General features: G+C 43.4%; 1 protein-coding gene across 2 annotated transcripts in view; it reads right to left on the bottom strand.

The window, feature by feature from the left end:
• SMC1B (structural maintenance of chromosomes 1B) overlaps positions 1-26,924 on the bottom strand; it is a 77,649-nt gene that overhangs the window by 29,552 nt on the left and 21,173 nt on the right. For both annotated transcript variants that reach the window (XM_062201915.1, XM_062201916.1), the window contains exons 5-12: positions 24,861-25,099; positions 24,387-24,645; positions 23,077-23,217; positions 16,335-16,417; positions 15,553-15,760; positions 11,538-11,723; positions 8,107-8,286; positions 3,441-3,587 (exon numbers count right to left, since the gene is read on the bottom strand). In XM_062201915.1, the coding sequence (XP_062057899.1) occupies positions 3,441-3,587; positions 8,107-8,286; positions 11,538-11,723; positions 15,553-15,760; positions 16,335-16,417; positions 23,077-23,217; positions 24,387-24,645; positions 24,861-25,099 (1,443 nt within the window). The remainder of the gene's footprint in view (positions 1-3,440; positions 3,588-8,106; positions 8,287-11,537; positions 11,724-15,552; positions 15,761-16,334; positions 16,418-23,076; positions 23,218-24,386; positions 24,646-24,860; positions 25,100-26,924) is intronic.

The following is a 26,924-nucleotide window of genomic DNA, read 5'->3' as shown; positions in this document are numbered from 1 at the left end:
TGGGGAGTGAACCAGCAGATGGAAGACCTCTCTTTCTCTGCTTCTCCTTCCCTCTCTGTGTAATTCTTTCAAATAAATAAATCTTAAAAAGTTGAAAACAGTTATAAAAAAAAAGATCCCATGACACACCTGGCCCCTTGTCTACTTGTCTCCCCATTCCCTGTACTCACCTGTATTACTCACATTAACTCTCTGATCTATGTGTTCCTGTTATTTTCCTCCAAGTCCTTATGAGTACATTCACCTATGGTCCTATACGCTGGTTTTGCAGGCATGATTTGCAAACTCAGAATCCTATGAACATGCTTTTCTCATTTAGTTGTTCATAGAAGCAAACTGATGAAGCTTTTAAGTCTTTCCTTTAATGACTGCACGATTCCAGAGTGTGACTGTTCCTAAACCACACAGCTATTCTGCTCATGATGGACATTCACTTTGTTCCAAGGTTTTGCCGCCACAAACAAGGCTTCACCATACCTGTCTGAATATCCTCAAGTATTACTGTTTTTGTTTCCAAAAACAAATTCTTCAAAGGGGTCAAAAACATTCGTGTTTTTATTTTACTGGCTGATACTGGGTTGCTTCCCCAAAACTGCAACAATTTACATTTTTATAAACAACGAATGAGTTATCTCTTCCATACATCACCACTAGCAATAGGCATTATACATATTATTTTCCTAATTCTTGCTGATGCTTATAAAATAATCTTAATTTGTATTCTTCTGAGTACTATATTTTATATGAAGCATTTCTTCATGTTTTACTAGCTTAAGGATTTCTTTTTAAATGAACAAAATCTATTTTTTTTTTTTTTGACAGGCAGAGTGGATAGTGAGAGAGAGAGAGAGAGACAGAGAGAAAGGTCTTCCTTTTTGCCGTTGGTTCACCCTCCAATGGCCGCTGCGGCCGGCACATCTCGCTGATCCAAAGCCAGGAGCCAGGTGCTTCTCCTGGTCTCCCATGGGGTGCAGGGCCCAAGGACTTGGGCCATCCTCCACTGCCTTCCCGGGCCACATCAGAGAGCTGGCCTGGAAGAGGGGCAACCGGGATAGAATCTGGCGCCCCAACCGGGACTAGAACCCGGTGTGCCAGCGCCGCAAGGCGGAGGATTAGCCTGTTAAGCCACGGCGCCGGCCCAAAATCTATTTTTTGCCTAGGTGTTTCTATCATAATACCCTTTTCATGTCAATTGGTAAAGAGTTATTTAATATAAAATAGAATCTCTGGTCTTCATTTACAATTTGTTAAAATGTATATAATGGCTTTTCTCTCCATGTTAAAATTATTTTATATTCCAAGGATTTGGTACATCTGGAATTTAGTTTTATATGTCATAAGATGGGAATTAAATTACTTTCACCAAATATACTGATACCGTTTACTAGGTAATCTAGCCTTCCCTCACTGAAATAAAACATCATTTTGTTGTATACTAAATTGTCAAATATACTAGTTCCAGTTCTGGAATTCCTATTTTGCCTCACGATGCTGTCTGTCCCTACACCAACATTATATCAGCTTGATTACAATGGCTTTCCGGAAGTTCTAACTCATGCTCTTCTGCCACACACTATGACTAGTCTCAGAAAACCCTTTACTTGTAAGATTCAGAAGATCACTTTATCAATTATAAAAAAAAACTCTGGTCATATTTTAAATAAAACTGCATTCAAGTTTTATATAAATTAGAAGATTTTTAATCTACAGACAGTATATTTCCTTTCAATTGTGTGTTTTTTTGTTTGTTTGTTTTTTTACAGGCAGAGTGGACAGTGAGAGAAACAGAGAGAAAGGTATTCCTTTTTTTTCCATTGGTTCACCCTCCAATGGCTGATCCGAAGGCAGGAGCCAGGTGCTTCCTCCTGGTCTCCCATGTGGGTGCAGGGCCCAAGGACTTGGACATCCTCCACTGCACTCCCGGGCCACAGCAGAGAGCTGGCCTGGAAGAGGGGCAACTGGGACAGAATCCGGCGCCCCGACTGGGACTAGAACCCGGTGTGCCAGCGACGCAAGGTGGAGGATTAGCCTGTTGAGCCGTGGCGCCGGCCAGTCTTTACTGGTTTAAATAACCATTAGAATTATACTACTCAGAGGCAGCACCGTGGCATAGCAGGTAAAGCCATCGCCTGCAGTGCGATGGGTGCCGGTTCAAGACCTGGATGCTCAGCCGGCGCCACGGCTCAACAGGCTAATCCTCTGCCTTGCGGCGCCGGCACACCGGGTTCTAGTCCCGGTTGGGGCGCCGGATTCTGTCCTGGTTGCCCCTCTTCCAGGCCAGCTCTCTGCTATGGCCATGCACCCCACGGGAGACCAGGAGAAGCACCTGGCTCCTGCCTTCGGATCAGCGAGATGTGCCGGCCGCAGCGGCCATTGGAAGGTGAACCAACGGCAAAGGAAAACCTTTCTCTCTGTATCTCTCTCACTGTCCACTCTCTCAAAAAAAAAAAAAAAAAAAAAAAGACCTGGATGCTCCACTTCTGTTCCAGGTCTCTGCTATGGCCTGGGGAACCAGTAGAAGTTGACCCAGGTCCTTGGGTCCCTATACCCACATGGGAGATCTGGAACAATCTCCTGGCTCCTGGCTTCGGATCAGCATAGCCTGGCTGTTGTGGCCATTTGGGGAGTGAACCAGTGGATGGAAGACTTCTCTCTCTATGCTTCTAACTCTGCCTTTCAAATAAATAAATAAATCTTTTTTTAAAAAAATTATGCTACACAGAACCTAGCTGTAACTTATGTGGTCTCAAGAGTATTTTTGAAAATTTGGTGGTTAAAATACAAATAACACAGGGCCAGAACTGTGGTGTAGCAGGTAAAGCTGCCACCTACAGTGCTGGCATTCAATATGGCCGCTGGTTCTAGTTCTTGCTGCTCCACTTCTGATCCAGCTCTCTGCTATGGCCTGGGAAAGCAGTGGAAGATGGCCCAAGTGCTTGGGAACCTGAATCCATGTGGGAGACCCAGGAGAAGGTTCTGGCTTCTTCCTGGCTTCAGTCTGGCCTAGCCCTAGCCATTGTAGCCATCTTAGGAATGAACCAGTGGATGTAAGATAACTCTCTCTTCCTCTAACTCTTTCAAAAATAAATATTTTTTTTATTTGACAGGCAGAGTTACAGACTGTGAGAGACAGACAGAAAGGTCTTCCTTCCGTTGGTTCACCCCCCAAATGGCCGCTACGGTCAGAACTGCAACGATCTGAAGCCAGGAGCCAGGTGCTTCCTCCTAGTCTCTCATGTGAGTGCAGGGGCCCAAGCACTTGAGTCATCCTCCACTGCCCTCCTGGGCTACAGCAGAGAGCTGGACTGGAAGAGGAGCAACCAGGACTAGAACCCGGTGCCTATATGGGATGCCAGCACCGCAGGTGGAGGTTTAACCAAGTGAGCCATGGTGCCAGCAAAATAAATAAATCTTAAAAAAAACTTATGACACGGCTTTACCTTTAGCTCCTGGACTAGCAGTCCTCTTCTGTCTCTCATATTCTTTAACTCCTTTTCATCCCAGTATCTGGCCTTGTGTTTCAAGTCGCTTGACCCTCCAGAGATCACCCCAGATTTCAAAAACAGTGTTCCATCAAGAGCTACTGTCTGTAAAATTAAAAATATTTTATCTTGAAGAAATGTACATAAAGATAAAAGTCAGGGACCTATGTAGCAATTCTAATAGCTGAGAGTTTGTAAATGAGGAAAATCACTCACTGAAATTTACTAATAAAACATCTAGTCTACGAAGCGACACCACCCAATAAACCACAAAACCTGTGTACTGAAGCCCAACACAATCCTTAGCAACAATCAGCAGCAATTACAAAGGTTTAAAATAAGCTGTGTATCTGTTCCAAAATACACAATGATGAAAAGCAGAAACTAAAAGTACCGAATAATTTATATCACATGATCTTGTATTTTGAAGGATCTGACATACATATCAATGATAATTGTGAAAATGTTCTTAACACTTTAGAATATCAAAACATCAGTCTCCACAGTGGATGTGAGACAAAGACAGACATCTGAATGAAGTAAAGGTACGGTCACAGCTGAGGTTTACAGCCATGCTTCATGAAGTAAGTGAAATCAATTCTCAACATTCCACAAATGTTTCTCATTAAATTGTTCAAAGCAGGAGATCACCTTTGAAGCTCACATATAATGTAAGCTGACCAAAAGAAAGCCCATCAGAATCTCGTTCATTCTTTCCAGAGATTCTGTGCCTGTGTGACTGCTGTATTTGAGACAGTATACCCTGTGGGAGTGGAAAATGGTGCTGACAGGGAATCAGTAAGAAAAAACCCATTATCACGAAGTCATGAGAAGACAGTAGAGACAGACTCAGAGTAATCTGAAAGCACAGAATCAGGGGGTTTCGGCAGCAAAGTCTGCAGTAGGTACCCGACTCCAGGCACCAGTTAAGATTAATTACATGTAACAGAACACTCCGTTCATCCTCCTCCGCACGCAGCACTCCAGGGTTTGTAGGTGGCTCTGTGGTTAACTAGAACCCAGGCTGCTTCTCTGATATTGCTGCCCTACCAGCCTTAGCACCTGGTGATTTCTCATCATTTTCTGGAAGACTCTGGGGAAGGTCCCCCCAGCGCTAGTGACAGGGATTTCCTCATCAGGATCGCACTGGTTCTTGGAAGGGAATCTTTCAGATTTCCGCCTGAGCCCAGGAGCCAGGGCTCGGCAACTTAACCAGTGTAGTCAGGCACTTTCCCTGCCCAGGAAGACCACTGCCGACACACCGGGTCACTCCTCCAACTTCCACATGGAAACACAAAGTGAGGGACGGGCATTTGGTGCAGCAGTTCAGATGCTGCTTGGGATGCCTGCATCCCGTCATGCAGTGCCTGGGCTTGAGTCCCTGCTCTACTAGCAATTCCAGCTTCCTGCTGAGGCGCACCCTTGGCAGGCACCAGGTGCAAGTGCTTGGGTCCCTGCCATTCATGTGGGAGACCCTGACTGAGCTCCTGGTTCAGCCCCAGCTGTTGTGGACTCTCTGGGGGTGAACAGCAGATGGGAGATCTGTGTCTGTCTCTGCCTTTCAAAAAAGAAAAAGAAAGTGACAGAGAGGCAGGCTCTCTCTCTCTCCTGGAATATTTTCAGATCATACTGCTTCTGTCTGCCAAAGCACATCTCTATGGAATGAAAGCTGAGGAAGCACTTGGACTCACTACTTAGAAGATTCTAAATTGTCCTCTACATCTTAGAACCACAGTGTGCATCACCAGAGATGTGTATGTATCTGTCAGCATGTCTTACAGGAATCCTCAAAGTCATCGCGTTCAAGACGACTCCCAGAGTTTTATCCTCCACATCTATGTTTCAAAAATGAAGATGAGAGAAGCAGTAAACGTTTCTATTAAGAAACTTTCCTGGCAGGCCACAAGTGACTGCCATTTACCCTCAATGGCCACCCCTTGTTGCCACAAAGAAATCAAGGTCTATCAGGAGGGGGACGTGAAGCAGGCAGTGTAAGGCTCTTACACAGAAAGGGCAGTGATGCAAGTGGGGGCCGGACACTGATGCATAATGGACTGTCAGTGTGCACGTACCACAGGATCAGATGAGGAAGGGACATCAAACAACTTGGAATTCCCAGAAGAATTAAGAAGTAACTGAGAGATGAGTGTAGCAGACCAGATCATGGGTCTCTTTGGAAGCCATTGAAAAATGTGATGGGAGGGCACCAGTGCTGTAGTACCGCAGGTAAAGCTCCTTGTCTGTAGCACAGGCATCCCATATGGGCACCAGTTCAAGTCCCGGCTGCTCCACTTCTGATCCAGCTCCCTCCTAATGTGCCTGAGAACGCAGTGGAGGATGGCCCACGTCTTTGAGCCCCTGCACCCATGTAGGAGGCCCAGAAGAAGTTCTTGGCTCCTGGCTTCAGCCTGGCACCAGCCTTAGCCATTGCAGCCATTTTGGGAGTGAACCAGTGGATGGAAAATACGAGAGAGGTCAAGATTTTCAAAATAGAATGCACATTTGGCCTTGGACAAGTGACTGTACAGTGCTTGGGGGGCTACCATTTATGTATAATGTGTCTTGACTGCTTTCTAGAAAAATTTAGTTTCATAGATTATAAATAAAAATTATAATTATATAAGGTCACTTCAAAAAGTTCATGGAAAATAGATTCAAAAGATAAAGTTTACTGGGGCCAGCGCTGCAATGCAGCAGATTAAAGCCCTGGCTTGAAGTGCTGGCATCTCATGTGGGTGCCGGTTCTGGTCCCAGCTGCTCCTCTTCCAATCCAGCTCTCTGCTGTGGCCTGGGAAAGCGGTGGAAGATGGCCCAAGCCCTTGGGCCCCTGCACCCGTGTGGGAGACCGGGGAGAAGCTGCTGGCTCCTGGCTTCAGATTAGCACATCCTGGCTCCTGGCTTCAAATGAAGCCATTTGGGAGTGAACCAATGGATGGAAGACCTCTCTCTCTCTGCCTCTACCTCTCTCTAACTCTGCCTTTCATATAAATAAATAAATAAATATTTTTTAAAAAGATAAAGTTATCTTGGTGCAGAAAAATTTTGAAATTCATGCATTTTTTCATATTACACATTTTCTATGAACTTCAAAAAGGGGGACTTCAAAAAGACCCCTTGTAGATATAAAATAATTTGTGAATGGTTACTTAGTATCACGAATAAGTTATATATGAATTAACTCACAATGTAAAATAAGCTCTTAAAATCTTTCCTGTTATCCAAAAAACATATATACTATATAGAGAAATATAAGGAAAATTCAAGGTTCAGCAAGAATATTTAGAGTATTATTTAGAATTTTTAGCTTTAGATTTTTAGTTTTATATTTAGAATATTTAGAGTATTATTATTACAAATTTGATTTCTAAAATATGATTTATATTGGGAAATGCTATAAACTTTAAAAACTCATTTTAGTGGTAAGCACTGTGGTGCAGCCGCTTAAGCTGCTGCTTAGAACACTTGCATCCCACATCAGAAGTGCTGGTCCCAACTCCTCTGTTTTTTAAGATTTATTTATTTGAGAGGCAGTTAGAGAGAGAGAGAGAGACAGAGAGAGAGAGAGAGAAGTCTTCTATCCACTGGTTCTCTCCCCAAATGGCCCAACGGCCAGAGCTGGGCCGATCCAAAGCCAGGAGCCAGGAGCTTCTTTTGGATCTCCCACGTGAGTGCAGGGGCCCAAGCACTTGGGCCACCTTATGCTGCTTTCCTAGACCATCAGCAGGGAACCGTATCAGAACTGGAATAGCTGGGACATGAACCAGCACCCATAGAGAAGCAGGAGCAGCAGGCAGAGGCTTAACCTACTATGCCACAGAGCTGGTCCCATTCCTCTGGTTCTTGTACAACATCCTGCTAATGTGCCTGGGAAGTCAGCAGGTGATGGCCCAAATACTCATGTTCCTACCACCCACATAGGAGACCTGGATGGGATTCCTGGCTCTTGGCTTCAGCCTGGCCCACCTCAGCTGTTGTATTCATTTGTGGGGTGAACCAGAAGACAGAAGATATCTGACACTCTGCTTTTTACTTATTTAAAGTTTTATTTTATTTATTTGAGTTAGAGAGAAAGAGAGAGAGGTAGAGACTCAGAGAGAGAGAGAGAGAGAGGTCTTCCATCCACTGGTTCACTCCCCAAATGGCTGTGATGGCCAGAGCTGCGCCAATCCAAAGCCAAGAGCCAGGAGCTTCTTTCGGGTCTCCTATATTGGTGCAGGGACCCAAGCACTTAAACCATCTCCCACTGCCTTCCCAGGCCATAACAGAGCTGGATCGGAAGAGGAGCAGCAGGGACTTGAACTGGGTGCCCATACAGGATGCCAATGCTGCAAGTCAGGCTTTAACCTGCTGTGCCACAGCGCCGGCCCTAACACTGTACCTTTTAAATAAATAAATAAGGTTCATGGGACATGCAAATTATGAAAAACAATGTATGGATATCAAAATTTAGAAGAACTCTCAGTTTAAAAACTGAACATCACAGGAACTACTGACGTCATAACTAACTTCGGTTCTCCATTGGTTTTCATTATAAAGGAGAACACATGAAAGCACATACAAGCATTTGTTAACATAAACACTGCAGCAGCGTATCCAGAAGTGTGGCTCCAGGCTCCCTCCTCACCTTCCGTCTTTCAGGCCCACCAAATGCCACCTGCCGTGCTTCCTCCAGCGTCTCACAGACAAGGCCGTTCCCACACACAAACTGCGTCACCTTCCTCAGCTGAGGAAGCTGAGTCTTAATGACATCAATCACCATCTTGCAGCCTTTAATCTCCCTTAGGCTCTCGTTGATCGGCTTGATCTGAAAGGTGTACAAAATACTTGGTATATCAGTTACATTAAAATAACCAATGCTTATTAAATTCTCACAAAATGTAAACGTGACAGCCAGATTAATAATATACTTTTTTTTCTTTTTCTTTTTTTTTTTTTTTAATTTTTTGACAGGCAGAGTGGACAGTGAGAGAGAGAGACAGAGAGAAAGGTCTTCCTTTGCCGTTGGTTCACCCTCCAGTGGCCACCATGGCTGGCGCACTGATCCGAAGCCAGGAGCCAGGTGCTTCTCCTGGTCTCCCATGGGGTGCAGGGCCCAAGCACTTGGGCCATCCTCCACTGCCCTCCGGGAACACAGCAGAGAGCTGGCCTGGAAGAGTGGCAACTGGGACAGAAGCCGGTGTCCCGACGAGGACTAGAACCCAGTGTGCCAGTGCCGCAGGTGGAGGATTAGCCTATTGAGCCACGGCGCCAGCCAATAATATACTCTTATATGTAACAAGTTTGACAAAAACATGATGAACCATAGTCCACCACTGGCTCATGTAATTTTTTGAAAGAACCAGGAGTGGGCCATTGGATTATTAATACTTTAAAAACCAGGGGTGGGTATTTGGTCAAGCAGTTAAGATGCCATTTGGGAAACCAGAATCTCCTATCAGTTCCAGCTCTGCTTCTGCTTCTAGCTTCCTGCTAACACACATCCTAGGAGGCAGCTGATAATGGCTCAGAGTACTTGGTTCTAGCTTGAGAGACCTGGCCTGAGTTCCCAGCTCTCTGATTTGGCCTGGCCCATCCCTGGCTACTGGGACATGAACATGGATGGGAGGTAAGTCGGTCTCTTTACCCTTCAAAATAAATAATTAGAAAACAAAACAAAACTTTATCCAAAGCCAGAATGTGTAATTTTTAGATTTAACTCTGTTACTAACTAGTTAGGGCAAAATAATGCTGAGAAGTGCTCTACACTCTCAAAATCGTAAAATCTGGTTGAAAACTGTACCCACTTGGATACATGCCAAAGAGCAGCACAGCAGCATGGGACTTAGACAGCCACTTAGACTCAAATGACCAGGAAATCCCTCAGACATGAGACATCACTTAGGTTGGGTCTACACTATCAAAAAGTGTATTCCAAGTCAGTGTGCATGTATTAGGGTACTTCAAAAAGATTGTGGGAGATGGAATTACAATTTTACTTTGGGGGCCAGTGCTATTACATAGCTGGTGAAGCTGCTGCCTGTGGCACCAGCATCCCATTCGGGCACCGGTTCAAATCCCAGCTGCTCCACTTCCAATCCGGCTCCTCCTAATGTGCCTGGGAAAGCGATGGAGAATGGCCCAAGTCCTTGGAACCCTGCACCCATGAAGGAGACCCAGTAGAATCACCTGGCTTCCAGCCAGCCCAGCTCCAGCCATTTGGGGAGTAAACTAGTAGATGGAAGATTTCTATCTGTCTCTTCCTCTCCAACTCCTTCATATAAATAAATATTTTTTTAAAGTTTATTTTGGTACAGAATATTCTGAAATTCATGCCCAGTTTTCTTCATAATGTATATTTACCATTAACTTTTTGAAGGCCCTTGAATCCTTGGGAACATATATTTATGTAGGTTGAGTGTATGGAAGCAATCTAAAGTACTATCAAGGAATGGGAATATGGGAGGAGGGCAGAAGTAGTCCCTTTATGTTTGATACATTTCTGTATAAGATTTTAATTATTTTCTAATTTTGAAAAATATTTATTTGAAAGGCAGAGTGACAGAGAGTGAATGAGTGAATGAGAGAGAGAGAAAGAATTTTCCATCTGGTGGTTCACCAAGTGGCCACACTCACAAAACAGTTGGGTCTGGGCCAGGCCAAAGTCAAGCGTTAGGAACTCCATCCTGGTCTCTCTCCTGGGTGACGAGGGCCCAGGTACCTAGGCTATTTTTTGCTGCCATCCTAGGTGCATCAGCAGGAAGCCAGATGGTAAGCAGAGTACGAGGGACTTAAACCAGATATGGGATGCCAGACTCACAGGTAGTAGTTTAACCTACTGGCTCCGCTGTGTGCAATTTTTTAATTGTTTGGCTTGAAAAAAATCTCAAAGGAGGAATTACACGAGAAGTTTGACAGACAAATCAGGGTAGGAGGTGGTGGTGAGAAGTCAGGTCTGGCCTCCAGTAACACCAGCTGGCGTCTGCAGAGCCCCTCCTCTGTGCAGCTGCTGTGCCAGGGGCTTTACAGACTGATCCCTAGAGATGGAGAAACTGAGGCTCAGAAAAATCAACAACACATTCACAGAAGCGAATGAGAAGTAGGGCCGAGAGAGCTGGCACTGTGGTGCAGTAGGTTAATCCTCCACCTGCAGTGCTGCCATCCCATATGGGCGCCGGTTCTAGTCCAGGCTGCTCCTCTTCCAATCCAACTCTCTCCTATGGCCAGGGAAAGCAGTAGAAGATGGCCCAAATGTTTGGGCCTGCACTTGTGTGGGAAAACTGGAAGAATCTCCTGGCTTCGGATCAGCTCAGCTCTGGCCGTTGTAGCCATTTGGAGAGTGAACCATCAGGAGGAAGACCCTTCTCTCTGTCTCTCACTCTTGCTTTAACTCTACCTCTCAAATAAATAAAATCTTTAAAAGAAAAAAAAGCAGCAGGGCTGAGAACTGGGCAGAACGCAGTCCAACTTCAGGGCAGGTGCTCTCCACCACTATGCACACTGCCTGCAGGGAAGTCCCGACTCCTGGAGACAATGAAATACCCACCCAAGGACAGCAATCACGATTTCCTGTCTCAAGAATTCAGACTCTGGACATAGTAAGGAGTCTCAATACATACTTTAAAGTTCAAATATTAGCCTGTGCCACCAAAAGCTGGCACACTAGACTAAACACAAACCATCCCCTGATTATACTGGCTTGATGTAAGATTTTTCAACATCACAACGGTACAAAAGTGTTTGATCTTTGGGATAGCAATATGCAGCAGGATCCTCTGCCCTGTGATCACGAGGGTAAACATAGTACTCTACAGTATACTGGATTGCTAAGCTCTGAGGCTCAGCAGGTTAGAGGTATTAAATGCATTCCTGACTTTAAAATATCTCATAGGATGAGTTTATCAGCTGTAACCCCATCATAAAACTAGACTAGGAGGAAACGGCACGCTGTCAAGACAGAGCAGCCATCTGGTAATATTCTCTCCTTGCCACTGCATCAACACTAGCTATTCAAATGACTAACTGGCATCACAGACAAGGTTTATCATTATTAAATACCAAACACTGCAAATTTCTTACATCAAGGTAATCTAGAGCAAGGAATGTCTCGGGTTCAGCTCTTTCCTCCTTCAGAAATCGAATACAATCTCTTGCTACCTTTTCAGAGGCTACAACAATGGCAACCATGTACCGGCCAAAAAGCTTAGTAACAGCAAGCTGATATTTCTTATGAATAGGATGACACAGGTCAAGCAGTCTTCCAAACTTGGCAAGTTTCAAAAAAGAGAAAGAGAAATTTATCAGTAAAGAACATATATAACTCATAGTTTACTAATGTAACAAAGCAGCACAAAAACTAACTTTATAAAATGATACATACCATAATTCAGTAACAGTCTCACTTAAATGAATCTACACATCATTATGAAATGTCCAGATGGGTGTATCACACTTCATTTTTTTATCTGTTTAAAGATTTATTTATTTGAAAGGCAGAGTTAGAGGCAGAGAGCCAGAGAGATCTTCTATCTGCTAGTTCACTCCCCAAATGGCTGCAATAGCTGGAACTGGGCCGATCTGAAGCCAGGAGCGTGGAGCCTCCCCCAGTTCTCCCACATGGGTGCAGGGGTCCAAGGACTTGGGCCATCTTCTGCTGCTTTCCCAGGCACATTAACAGGGAGCCAGATCGGAAATGGAGCAGCCGAGACTTGAACTGTTGTCTACATGGTATGCTGGCATGACAGTAGGCAGCTTAATGCACGGTGCCACAGTGCCAGCCCCTACACTTCATTTAAAAAACTAGTGAAGAGAGACTAGCTTTACCCAACTATTAAAATGTTATAAAATAATATTAATTAAATATTCATTACTTTATTATTAAACAAATAAGCTATCACTTACAATAAACAAGTACTGAGCTACACACTGGATAAACATTACTTAACAAAACAGATACTCTTTGACTTCATACAGTTTTCAGTCAAATAAGGAAGAAAGTCAAGAGTAATAATTGGTGTTGTGGCACAGCAGGTGAAACCACTGCCTGTGATGCCAGCATCCCATGTTTGAGTCCCAGCTGCTCCACTTCAGATCCAGCTCCTGCTGATGCGCCTGGGAAAGCAGTGGAAGATGGCCCAGGGCTTGGGCCCCTGCACCCCTGAGGGAGACCTGGAAGAGGTTTCTGGCTCCTGACTGGTCCAAATCTGGCCGTTGCAACCATCTGAGGAGTGAAGATCTATCTCTCTCTGTGCCCCTCACCCTATAACTCTGCCTATCACATAAATTAAACAAATCCTTTTTTTTTTTAAAAAAAAGAGTAATAATTACATGTGTACAAAACTGAGACACTGTCAAAGTATAAGGAGCTTTGAGAGTACGTAATAGGGAAAACGTGGCCCAAGAAGCCATGGAATACCTCCCATGAAGAACTATAATTTAACTTGAGATCAGAAGAATGGCCAAGAATTCTTTAGAATGAAGTTCAAAAACCTTTCTAGAAAATGTCTGAATCCTAACAGTCTCTAGAATGTCTAAAGATTTAATTGTATACCTTTGGTCTTACTGCTATTTGCTAGGTTCTACTTCAGGAATACCAATTTCTTTATGATGGATCATCTTTCATATTTATTATATTTTAAATCTCTTTCTTCTCTATTCATCTTTGATTATCCCAGGCTTTTCTTTTGGGGCAATAATTTTATTTTTATCTGGGTAACCCATTCCTGGCTACTTTTATTAGTGTTCCTCACTTTTTCTAACTTATTCGTCTACACTATTAATTAAATGTGAATGAAGGGTAAATATGTGGCAAAAAGTTTTGCTATTGTTTTCTTCTAAATCTCCCTTTTCATATTTTTGTTTTACTGCGTATTTGAATCTGATGTTATGAATTCAAATTATCCCCGACACGAAGCTCATGGGGGATTTGTTCTGTAGCCTTCCACACTGGGGTCTTGGCCTCTGATGCTCTCTTTATTATCGTGCTCTACACCACCAGTGATTCTTTTCACTTTGTGTATGTTCAGTGTGGACAGCTCGGTTGAGATCTTTTACTGGATGTGACAGGCATCTTTTAAAAAAATTCCTGGGCTGGCACCGCGGCTCAATAGGTTAATCCTCCGCCTTGCGGCACCGGCACACCGGGTTCTAGTCCCGGTCGGGGTGCCGTGCCGGATTCTGTCCCGGTTGCCCCTCTTCCAGGCCAGCTCTCTGCTGTGCCCCAGGAGTGCAGTGGAGGATGGCCCAAGTGCTTGGACCCTGCACCCCATGGGAGACCAGGAGAAGCACCTGGCTCCTGCCTTCGGATCAGCGTGGTGCGCTGGCCGCAGCATGCTGGCCGTGGCGGCCATTGGAGGGTGAACCAACGGCAAAGGAAGACCTTTCTCTCTCTCTCTCTCTGTCCACTCTGCCTGTCAAAAAAAAAAAAAATCCTTTTCCCACAGAACTGAGAAGGTTATCTCACTGAGCAACAGTTGATGGAAAACGTATTTCCTGTTCTATCCATTTTCCTATCACCTAAGAGCATAGAAGACAGGGGCAAGTGAGAGCTCACCTGAAGTTCCGGAAGAACGTGCTTTTTTGGAATAGCTAAGTTCTGCAGTCCCTTCTGAGTGTTATATGAATACCCACAATGTGGGAGAACAAACCCCATTCTGCCAGGAGGGCTCCAAAGCAGCCTCTGAAGTTAATGAGGGCCTTCACTTCCATTAGAGAGTATCACGGTTCATGTTCCTTGATTCACCAGTTTTCTAATCTAACTCCCTCTGGTTAGAAGAGAAAGCAAACAGACATGAGTTTGCTTCTTGTTAGATTAAGGGGTTCTAGATGAGAATTCCTATGGATTAGTCAGTTTGGCTTCTATGGAATCAAGAATAATCAATGCTGGGGTCAGCACTGTGGCGTAGCTGTAAAGCCACTGCCTGCAGTGCCAACATCTCATATGTGCACTGGTTCGAGTCCTGGCTGCTCCACTTCCAATCCAGCTCTCTGCTATGGCCTGGGAAAGCAGTAGAGGAAGGCCTAAGTACTTGGGCTTGGGCCCCTGCACCCATGTGGGAGACCTGGAAGAAGCTCCTGGCTCCTGATTGTTGCAGCTCCAGCCATTGTGGACACCTGGGGAGTAAAATAGCAGATAGACGATCTCTCTCTCTCTCTCTCTCTGCCTCTGTCTCTCTATAGCTCTGCCTTTCAAATAAATAAATATTTTTTTAAAAAGTAATCAATGCCATACTTAAATTACTATTATTATTATTTTTAGTCCTTGACTATCACTGTTTTCTGAAGGCTATGGTGTTAGGTTGACTGTTTGTTAAACTATTTTTTTAATCTAGCTTTTGTCATTTTGTGAGGAATTAGGAAAATAAGATTCTATGAATCAGCCTTACTCCTCTATCATTAAGATGTCAAAACCAACATTTAAGAGCAGAAAGCCAAAAAAGTGCTGAAAAGAGAGGTAGGAGGAAGACCACAAGAATGTGGAGCCAATGGCAAGTGCTTTGAAACAGGCCAATGGTTCACAGTGTCAAATGTTGAAATGATCATCACAGAGGGACTGTTTGCTAACAGCAGTGATAAGACAGTCAGATAAGACAGCCAGAACCCTAACACCAAAGGAGATAATAAGGCTGTGAGGCTGGGGCCAAGCCCCAGGAAACATCTTCCTAGTCTGACTAACGAAATACACTAGCAATATTGGGCGCACAAAATTATGCCAATTACGTCTGCTGGAAACACATTCTTTAAAAAACTGAAGCTATTTTAGTACATGAGATTTGGGACATATGTCTGGAAAATCAGACTACTTCACAGCACTTATGTGCTTTGGAGAACTGACCATAACTTGGATTTTCTGGGTGCTGTGTTCATGTCAGTGGTTTTCCTCAATAATTACTTATTTACAGACATACTGGAAATTATTTCCATTTCTAATTATTTACTGTTATATTATAAATATACATATAAATTGTCAAACACAAAACTTAAAGCTTTCTGAAGTAAGTCTGAATGACTATATCAGGAATACTTCCAATCCAAATGAGAAGCCATCTTTTCTCCGAACAGGGACTGACTAAACCAAACTGCCCGTCCTGATTACCACAGACTCTGGGTAGAGTCTCTTCAGGTGCTCCAGGACTTCGGCTCTCTTCTGCTGGCGCTTTCCCTCGTGGTGGTCAATCCCGGCACTCTGCAGTTCACTTCTAATGAGATTCAGTTCTTCATTGACCTCAGACATTCTCTGCTTTGTTTTTTCAATGTCATCCGATAGAGTTTCCTCTTGCTGTTTTTTATCTTTCAAGCAATCACTACACAACAGGAACAAAATCATACAGCAAGCAGAAACAGAATTCAGGAATTATCAGACACAAATATTCCTGTGTGCACTGCCAAGAAATGCCACAGTGCTGTCACTAACAGAGTCTGCTGCTTGTTAGATTAAGGGGTTAAAGGAAGACACAACTCAATAAACATAACACTATACTTGAGCACAAGAGGTTTAGGTCACCATTTGTTGATTCAGAATGTACATATTTTCAGATACCAAAAAAGATAACTCAAGCCAGAGTCATCAGCATGAGCTTGGTAATCAGGAGATGCCACACGAGAAGTCCTCAGCATCAAGTGTTTGCATCAGCTTTCATGACATAGTCAGTATTTGTACCAACAGGGAGTTATTTTCATCACACTTACATATTTTTATTTTCAAAATTTAAATATTTTACTGATTCTTATGCAGTTAGGTATAATCATCTCTAGTAATCCACAATAAAATGAAAAATAAGGGAGGACTGAAAACACACAGCACAGTGGGAGCAGTCATCTTAAGAACAGAAACGCACAGGGCTATGAGGGAGAGCTGTGAGGGTTTACTCTACCTACATGCATGTCTTTGTATACTCCTCCAACTTCTCTATGCGCTTTTTATGATCTTCTATTTGTTCTTTTATTTGTTTCAGATTTCCCTAAGACAGGAAATGAAACTTAAATTCAATTACAGTAATTCCAAACCAACAAAATTCCATGCTGAGTTTACTATTTATCAAGTGTGTAAATTTGAAATAAGAGAAATGTAATTACATGAAAATATTTTGAAATTTAAAAGATGATTTGAAAGGCAAAGCACCAAAGAGAAAAGGAGGAGGCTCGGCCAGGAGCCCGGGAGCCAGGAAGTCCTGGGGGTCTCACACGGATGGCAGGGGCCCACGCACTTCAGCTACCACCTGCTGCCTTCTCAGGTGCATTAGCAGGGAGCTGAACTGGAAGTGGAGCAGCCAGGATGCCACACAACACTCTGATACGGGCTGCTGGCACTGCAAGCAGAGGCTCAACCCACTGTGCCACATGCATGCCCTATATAGAAATACTAGGAAAAAAGTTTAATTTCGAAAAGGCAGTTTAGTATAAAGCCTTGAAGTTACACTGATCAGGCTTTGATCCCGACTCCACCATTTGCTAGATATTTAATCTGTAGCAATTTCACTATGGTAACTTCAAACTCCAAGAGAATTATTTTCATCTATAGAGTTTCTTTTTCTCTCAAAATGATTCATTCAACAAACATTTATCCACTAGCTACTATGTGATAGGTGTTACAGGTACAATAACGACCAGGATAGAGTTTCTGCCCTCAAAGACCTTTAAATAAGCAATGACGGTAGAGTGACTTAGTCTTACAATAATACAGGAACCTGCAGGGTAACTAACAGGCTCATGAAGGGCACACTTGACAAAATTCTTGCTCTGTTCACCCTACCACTAAACTCAAATACTCTAGTAACCTGCAACCGGTTTCCTGTTTTCATATTCCCGATTCATCTTGTGCATTATGGAAACAATGTCTCTGTTGCTACATAATCTAAAATCAGGTGTGTATGAAAATAAAACACAATTCTTTTTCAAAGCAGCACACCAAGGAAAGAAGAAATACCACAATTTTCAAGCAGAAATGGACAAACACATTCCATTAAGGTAATTACCTTGTTTTACTTATCACACAAAGTCACTGAATATCTGGTTGTGGCAGATATGAGTTAGAAAAATGAGCAAGACACAGTTCCTGTTCTGAAGGAACTTGCCCATGTTGAAATTATAGTGCTTGTACTGAAGTCTTTTATATCACTTAAGGGTTCTATTCAGAGTTGGAAAAAACAAGACCAAAGAAGACCTGTCTCTGCCTTTATTCTCCATTCCCAGGGTCTGGGTCACGCCAGGGCCAACAAGAGAAGAGAAGGCATGGGTCCCATCTCTTCAGTCATCCCACAGGGAGGTGTCAGGGCCTGGGTGTTTTGTTGGACACAGCTGGGTAATCAGACTAGCTACACAAGTTGGATTTGACATGCCAGCTGATCCTGCTATTTGTCTGAGAAAACCAACTACTGCCCAGCACCAGAGATCTTGAGATCTATTGCAGAGCCTCCTGCATGTGAAGAAGTCCTCAGTCCTGTGGGAAATTAAGATTGGGTACAGTTCTTTCTCCATCCTGATGCATTATTTCTTATTATTCTTTGTATTCAAGACAACAGCAATTCGACCAACACTTACTGACATCTACTAAGTGCAAAGTTTACAATGGACATGATTATGAAGCCTGCCTTTTAAGTTTCTTGTTGGGGCTGGTACGTGGCACAGCAGTTTAAGTCATTGTCTGCAATGCCAGCATCCCGTGTGGCCACAGGTTTGAGTTCTGGCTGCTCCACTTCTGATCCAGCTCCCTGCTAGTGCACCTGGGAAGGCAGTGGAGGATGGCCCAAGTGTTTGGGCCCCTGCACCCATGTGGGAGACCTAGATGAGGCTCAAGGCTCCTGGCTTTGGTCTGGCCCATCCCTGGTCATTGCAGCCATTTGGGGAGTGAGCCGGTGGATGGAAGATCTCTGTCTCTGTCACTCCCTTTCTTGCTGTAACTCTTTCAAATATATCTTTAAAAAAAGAAAAAAGGAACTTCCAGTCTAGAAGAACCAACCTATTAACTGTAATCTTAAAATTTTTTTCAAAAAGATTTATTTGAGAGGCAAAATTACACAGTGTTTCCATCCACTGGTTCACTTCCCAAATGGGTGCAACGACCAGAACTGGGCCAATCCGAAGCCAGGAGCCAGGAGCTTCTTCCAGGTCTCCCATGTGGGTGCAGGGGCCCAGGCACTTGGGCCATCTTCATCTTCCACTGCTTTCTCAGTCCATAATCAGAGAGCTGGATAGGAAGCAGAGCAGCCGGAACATGAACCGGCACCCATATGGGATGCTGGCACTATAGGTGGAGGCTTAGCCTACTACGCCACAGCACTGGCCCCCAGCTGTATTTTTTATGCAATCTGATAAAAGCCCTTAGATATATATTAAGGACAATGGATAACTATATGAGGAAGAATTTTTCTGACTCCTGTTTGGAGGTGGTATGGAGAGGAATGGAGGGCTACGGAGAGCTCTGTGATATGGGTACTGAAGAATTTAATGTGTAAAGATCAAGTTATTCTAAAAGAAATCAGCATATACATAGGTAAAAGGTGCAATGTATATTTTCAGAAAGCAATGTATAGCTTTATAATGTAATACAAATTATACAAGTAGACAAATATTTTAAAAGTAATTCCTGCTGTGCACTGTTTCTGTTTTTCTCCCTACACAAAACACCCCTCTTCTCACAGGACTATCATATACTGTATTTTTCATAATTGTTTGTAGTTTCATCTGCTAAACCACAAAAATCACAGTGTAAGTAGGAAGGAAATTCATTCTGGAGACAGTGTTTTGAATCTCATCCCAGTTCTACTTACTTAGATGATTCCCTTATCTGTAAAATATTTTAATTCAGTAAGTATTCACTGACTATCTCTCTGGATAAGAAACTATTTTAGGTGCTTGGGATGTACCAGTGTGCAAAGCAAACGTCCCTGCTCCTGTCTAGAGGAGGAAGACAGATAAAATGATGAGTAAATTAAAAATGCTTTGTTAGGAGATTAATGCCATGGGGAAAACACAGCCAGGGAAAGGAAGGCCAAAGTGCAGCGAGGACTACAAGTTTAAACAGGGAAGTCACGGTAGGCCTCATCAAGAAGGCAATAGAATTACAAATGAAGAAATTGGGCAGGTCGTGTGGTGCAGTGAGTTAATCCCTGGGATGGAGTCCTGGCTACTTTGGTTTTAATCCAGTTTCTGGTTTATATATCAGGGAGACAACAGATGATGGCTGAAGTACCTGAGTCTCTACCACCCATGTGGGAGACCCAGACTCAGTTCCTGGCTTTGGTCTGGCCCAGCCCTGGCTGTTGCAGGCATTTGGAGTGAACTGGTCGATGGAGATCCTGTCTCTTTCAGTCTGCCTTTAAAATAAATAAGTAAAACTTTTTAAAAATGAAGGAATGTTAGGAAAACCCATTCCAGGCAGAGAAAATCAAAATAAAGGCCTTCTGGCAGAAATATGTCGAATATGTTCCACAAAGCCAGTACAGCCAGATCACAGAGAATAATAGAGTAGAAAAAGAGGGGTTCAAGAAGTGAATGGGGAAAGGCAGGAGAACAGATCAGGTAGTATATGTGGGTCATTTATGAGCTTTGATTTAAACTTCATGTGTTGTAGGGAGCCACTGGAAGATTTATAAAGGAGCAACTTTCTTAAGTTGACTAGTAAAAGCATCACTCTGGCTACTGTGGCATGACCACTCTGTTGGAGTCAAGAACTGGAATTAGAGAGACTTAGTCCAGTATACTGATCTAAATGCTGAGTAAGATGGTGAGATGGAGCAAGGTGGCAGCAGCAGAAATGGAGAGGAGCAACTGGATTCTTGGTATATTTTGATATAGAGGCAACAAAATTTCCTAAAAGAATAAAAGATGGACTCCATGCTTTGGGCGTCAGCCACTGGTTAAGACTGAATCGTCATCACTTCAGCTGTGAAGGGTTATGTGTGGAGCACATTTGGGCGGGAAGATCAGGAGTCCCGTCTGGAACCTGAATCTGAGATGTCTTCAAAACACCAAATGGAGAGGCTGCAGCTCAAGGTGTGAGCTACATACACAAATCTGGAGTCATCAGCAGACAGTGTTTAAAAGCTCTCAGATTACCAAGGCAGTGAATCAGACAAAAGAAAAAAGCCAGGCTCAGAATCCAGCAATTACCTCTCAAGGTTGTTTCTTAAATAACTGGGTTTACAGCAGTGCATACACAGTACACACAAACCCTTCACTATAATGCTACTGTTATTTCTGGAAGATGTCAGACCCATTTTTAGAGATGTCATTTTGAAATGCCACGCTCAGTTTCTTCATCTGTATATCAGAGCAAATACACACTCCCACTGCACTGTTGTGAGACTAAAATGAAGCTAATCAGTGTAAAGTGCCTAGCAAAGCAATCAGGTTTTTTTCCCTGTAAATCTTCAATTTATAAATCAAATATATATATATATATATATACATATATATATACATATATATATATATATATATATAACAATTTCCCCATTACAGCTGTTAGAAATGATGGTCACGGGCCGGCGCTGTGGCTCACTTGGTTAATCCTCCACCTGCAGCGCCAGCATCCCATATGGGTGCCGGGTTCTAGTCCCGGTTGCTCCTCTTCCAGTTCAGCTCTCTGCTGTGGCCCAGGAAGGCAGTGGAGGATGGCACAAGTCCTTGGGCCCTGCACCCACATGGGAGACCAGGAAGAAGCACCTGGCTCCTGGCTTCGGATCAGCGCAGCACCAGCCATAGCGGCCATTTGGGGAGTGAACCAACAGAGGAAAGACCTTTCTCTCTGTCTCTCTCTCTCATTGTCTATAACTCTACCTGTCAAATAAATTTAAAAAAAAATGATGGTCACAAATATTCTAATACACAATGAATTACTATTGTTGAATGTGTCAAAATAATAATGTTATAGTCCAATTCTCTTTTTTTAATTCAAGAGGGGAAGTTGAGGGTGGGGAGAGGGAGAGAGGGAAGGGGGGGGGAAGGGAGAAGGGAAGAGGGGAAGAGGGGGAGAGAGAGGGGGAGAGGGAGAAACAGGTTCCCTCATCCACTGGTTCACTCCCTAAATGCCGGCAACAGTCAGAACTGGAAGCCAGTATCCAGAAACTCATTCCAGTCTGCCACATCATGTGGCAGCTACCCAACTGCTTGGGCCATCATCACCTGCTGCCTCCCAGGATCTGCACTGGCAGAAACCTACAATCAGGAGCTGTGAACTGAAGCCAGGCACCCTTTCTGGGATGTAGGCGTCTCTGGTAACTTAGCTGGTAAGCCAAACACTCGCCCCTCAGTCTTAGTCTTTGAAGATGATCACGAGCACAACTGGGTGAGGCAAGATGCTTGGTGCACTGCCACACTCCCTGTGGTTTTTTTTTTTTTTTTTTTGACAGGCAGAGTTAGACAGTGAGAGAGAGAGAGAGAGACAAAGAGAAAGGTCTTCCTTTTTCCATTGGTTCACCCCCACAAATGGCCACTACGGCCGGCGCGCTGCGCCGATTGAAGCCAGGAGCCAGGTGCTTCCTTCTGGTCTCCTACGTGAGTGCAAGGGCCCAAGCACCTGGGCCATCCTCCACTGCCTTCCCGGGCCACAGCAGAGAGCTGGACTGGAAGAGGAGCAACCGGGACAGAATCCGGCACCCAGACCGGGACTAGAACCCGGGGTGCCGGCGCCACAGGCAGAGGATTAGCCTAGTGAGCCACAGCACTGGCCATCCCTTTGGTCTTATTCAACACGTCCATCACTATAATACAGTCACACCTACCTTCAAATAGCTATAAGATGTAAAATAGATATCCTCAAATTATGCAAATGAAATCAAAGCCCAGAAGAGTTAAGTAATTTATTATACACATCAAGTGAAGAACAAGTCTGGCTGGAGGCCAGCACTGCCCTAGTCTGAGACAGACCAGCACAGTGTTGCTGTGACACTGTCTCCATGGTTACCCTGATGGAGACTGACTCCTCTTGGGCTCCATGTCCTTCATGTTTCCAATGATCGCCTTCACCTCCATGAGGATACTTATTTTTTTTCTCTTTCTCTATCCTCCTCCTAACCCTACTTGACTAACATATATTTAAGACAGTGTATCTTCAGACCCTATCTAGCACTATACAGATGCATAAAAAACACTTACTGAACACATGAATGAAGGCACTGTCTCTACATTGGAACCATAAAACAGCACCTAAATCAAGAGGTAACTAAAGGTTTTTAAATTGCTTATATTTGATATAATTTATATAATGAAAGTTAACACAAAAAGCTAATATCTCACTGACAATAATTCTAATTTTTTTTTTTTTTTGACAGGCAGAGTGGACAGTGAGAGAGAGAGACAGAGAGAAAGGTCTTCCTTTGCTGTTGGTTCACCCTCCAACGGCTGCTGCGGCCAGCGCACCGCGCTGTTCCGAAGGCAGGAGCCAGGTGCTTCTCCTGGTCTCCCATGGGGTGCAGGGCCCAAGCACTTGGGCCATCCTCCACTGCCTTCCGGGCCATAGCAGAGAGCTGGCCTGGAAGAGGGGCAGCCAGGACAGAATCCAGTGCCCCGACTGGGACTAGAACCCGGTGTGCCGGCGCTGCTAGGGGGAAGATTAGCCTACTGAGCCACGGTGCCGGCCGACAATAATTCTAAATCACTACTGCATAACCCAAGGTACCTGAACTTCTCCACGCCGTCTCTTCTCAAATGCCAGCCTTTCTTCCTCCGCCCTCTGTTCCCATTGCAGTTTTTCCAATTGTTGAGTCATTATAGCTACTTTCCTTCTCACCCGTTCCTTAAGTTCTTTATAATGTTCCAGCTATATAGACAGCATTAAAACACCATTAACACACTTATAAAGCACAAGAGGAAATTCTTTGTATGATATCCTATACTAGCATGTAAGTAATTTTATAAAATGTTCATAGAAATAAGATCATAATTAGCCTTTTATCTAGGTAAAATAATGTGAATGTGAAAATATATAAAATTGTTGAGAGAGAGCAACAAGGTATTCTAAACAAATGCTATAATCAGATCTTTGTCAGAACATCTCAAAAAAGAATACAGAGAAAATGGTGTGTTTTTTTCCACTTACATAGTCATAATTATTTTGTATACAGTGTAAGGTTATAATAAAATTAATGAAAAAAATACAAATTTAGTTAAGAAAATGGAAACAGTTACTTTTTTGGGTATCTATATTGATAATTCAATCTTCTATACTAATCTGGATATTAATTCATTAGTAGCCACTTTAAATCACTTCACATAATCAACTTCTTTCCTGTCAACTGATTATGTGTCTGACTTTTAAGGTTTTATATTGTGAAACAAAATGATTACCTTAAAAATAGCAACTTTTATTACAGAATGATACCATGTAATGCTACTGAAGTATTTCTGGGACTTAAATTAACTCAGAAATGTTATAATATCATCATTTTGTGAAGGAACAATAGCTCAATCTAAAGATTAAATCTGGGTTGTGAGAACAGGTTGAAAATTTAAATTCTCAAAATTGAAATTCTGAGGATAATCTTTTAAAAGAGAGGTCATACTTTACTTTTTTTTTTTAATTTTTTTTTTTTGACAGGCAGAGTGGACAGTGAGAGAGAGAGAGAAAGGTCTTCCTTTGCCGTTGGTTCACCCTCCAATGGCCGCCGCGGTAGGCGCGCTGCGGCCAGCGCACCGCGCTGCTCTGATGGCAGGAGCCAGGTGCTTCTCCTGGTCTCCCATGGGGTGCAGGGCCCAAGAACTTGGGCCATCCTCCACTGCACTCCCTGGCCACAGCAGAGAGCTGGCCTGGAAGAGGAGCAACCGGGACAGGATCGGTGCCCCGACCGGGACTAGAACCCGGTGTGCCGGCGCCGCAAGGCGGAGGATTAGCCTATTGAGCCGCGGTGCCGGCCTACTTTACATTTTTTTTTAATTAAAGGGAAAAGCTGAAATTGAAGCAAAATATTTCCTGTATGTTGACTTTTTCACCTGACTGGCTTCTAGTTCAATGTCTCTCCCTTTACGTAAGATTTCTTCCTCGATCTGTTTTTCAAAACTTTTCCATGCCCCGTCTAAGTCAGCCAGCTCTGTCTCCAGGGCTCTTATTTCGTCCTGCTGCTTGGAGCACTGCTTCTCACTGTCCTGTGTTGATTTCTTAGCCATGTCTGCCTTCTTGAGGTGGTGAGAAGTGTTCTCTTTGGCTTTAATGTACTGAGGTCTCTTCTGATTCAAAAGTGCTTCAAGAGATCTAAAAAGGAAAAAAAGTTAACTTTGAAGGAGGGGAGTATAGGAATGCTCTTTATTATCTTAATAATTTTTCCCTGTATCTAAAAGTATTCCAAAGGTAAAAGCTTACTTCAATAGTAAAAAAATCTTTCAAAGAGTCACTTACAGTTTTATTTTTTCTAATGATCTATATAAAGCCAAACAGTAATACCTATTTTTTTAAAAAACAAAACTCACTTTAATTCTTTTTCTGTTTGTTGTAGTTGTCTACTTAGCATCCCATGCTCCTTTTTCTTGGCTTTAACTATGTCTTCATGATGAGAGAGAGACTCTTTTGTGACACTCAAATCCCTATTCACATGCTCTAACTCACTGGTCAGAAAATGAATTTTTTTCTCATTGTGGTATAGTTGGAAAAGCTGCAGTTGGATTTTGTTTATTCTCAGTTCTTCAAGGAGACTTTGGTAACGTTCTGCCTATAAAACAGCACAATTCATCAGCAGTGAAAAGGAGTATAGTTAAGCTAACCTTAAACTCAACTATTGTACCAACAAAAAGTCTCTAATAATTTTTATGTCACTAAGTAACAATATTTTTACCAAAAGTACTATTATTCACAGAGGTTTTTTTTTTTTTTTTTTTTTTTGACAGGCAGAGTGGACAGTGAGAGAGAGAGACAGAGAGAAAGGTCTTCCTTTGCCGTTGGTTCACCCTCCAATGGCCGCCGCGGTTGGTGCGCTGCGGCCGGCGCACCGCGCTGCTCTGATGGCAGGAGCCAGGTGCTTCTCCTGGTCTCCCATGGGGTGCAGGGCCCAAGCACTTGGGCCATCCTCCACTGCACTCCCTGGCCACAGCAGAGAGCTGGCCTGGAAGAGGGGCAACCGGGACAGGATCGGTGCCCCGACCAGGACTAGAAGCCGGTGTGCCGGCGCCGCAAGGCGGAGGATTAGCCTAGTGAGCCACGGCGCCGGCCTCACAGAGGGTTTTAGATACACATCTACAAACTAGTAAACCAGGAAATGATTTTATACTCAGTGATATGGTGGTAGGAACGACGAAGTGGCATCTGCTAATCTAATCCTATTTCTGCCTTGACCTCTGAGTCTGACCAGCCCGTTAATATTTTGGACATCAGGTTTCGTGTTTGCAACTGAAGGAAGAGCACGATGTGATTTATAATGTCTTTAGCAATTTTACATGTAGTGGTACCAGGTAAAATTCCCGCTAAAGGAATTTACCTTTCTACTGATAGAACAGGTCATAGGAAGAATTTCCTTAATACCTGTACTATTAATAAAGACATAATAGAATGAGCTGCCTCATTAGGAGTACTCCTGATCATCAACAACGTAGTCCCAAGTAACAGGCAAACAACCATGTTCCAAGGATGTTATAAGAAATGGTCAGGAAGTCTGACTGTTCATAAACTGTCCTTGTAACACTTGAAGTCCTAAAATTCTTCCACCTTCTGGTTCATTCCCTAAATGGCCATAATGGCCAGGGCTAGGCCAGGATGAAGGCAGGAGGCTGGAGCTCCACCTGGGTCTCCCATGGGTGGCATGGGCCCATGTATGTGAACCATCTTCCATTGCTTTCCCGGATACCTTAGCAGAGAACTGGATTGGAGTGGAGCAGCCAGGACTTGAACTAGCTTTCTGAAACGTCAGTGTTGCAAGCAGCGACTTAGCCAGGGACACTGGTCCCTTAAGTCCCGAAATTCAGTAACTCTTTCAAAACACTGTGACTATTAGACCCTGACTTAGGCTGCAGCCATTCCTTTCCACTAACACCACCAAGGATATATATACATATTCAAAACGATGAAGAAACGCAGAAATGTCACTAATAAGGGAGATATTCTCTTTTAATTTATTGCTTCAAATAGTTATTGTTTACTATGTGCTGGCAATACGGTGAACAAGGCAGACAGCTCCTGCTATCATAGTTTCAATCTCAGTTACACTAATCAGGCAGAGGAGAAGGCAGTTAGAATAAACGAGCAAACAAATAATAAGATAATTTCATACAGCAATATGTTAAAAAACAGAATAATGACAGTACATGGTAATATGATAGTACATGATGGAGCTAATTTACAATGGGGGTGTGGACAGCAAATGCCTAAGGAAATGGCTTGGAAAAAAAAATACTTTGAGTAAAAGAGCACCAGCCATGCAAAAATCAGGCATAGCTTTCTAGGCCGAGGAAACTGCGAAAGCCCCAGGACAGAGGAGAGAACTTAGTGTGTTCAATAAACAACAAAGGTCAACGTTGTAGTGGAGAAGAGGAAGTTAAAAGCCA

Source organism: Lepus europaeus, chromosome 10 (assembly GCF_033115175.1).
Source record: "Lepus europaeus isolate LE1 chromosome 10, mLepTim1.pri, whole genome shotgun sequence".
Lineage (NCBI taxonomy): Eukaryota > Metazoa > Chordata > Mammalia > Lagomorpha > Leporidae > Lepus > Lepus europaeus.
The sequence above is the reverse complement of the archived record's forward strand: the minus strand, read 5'-3'. Positions and strand labels throughout refer to the sequence as shown.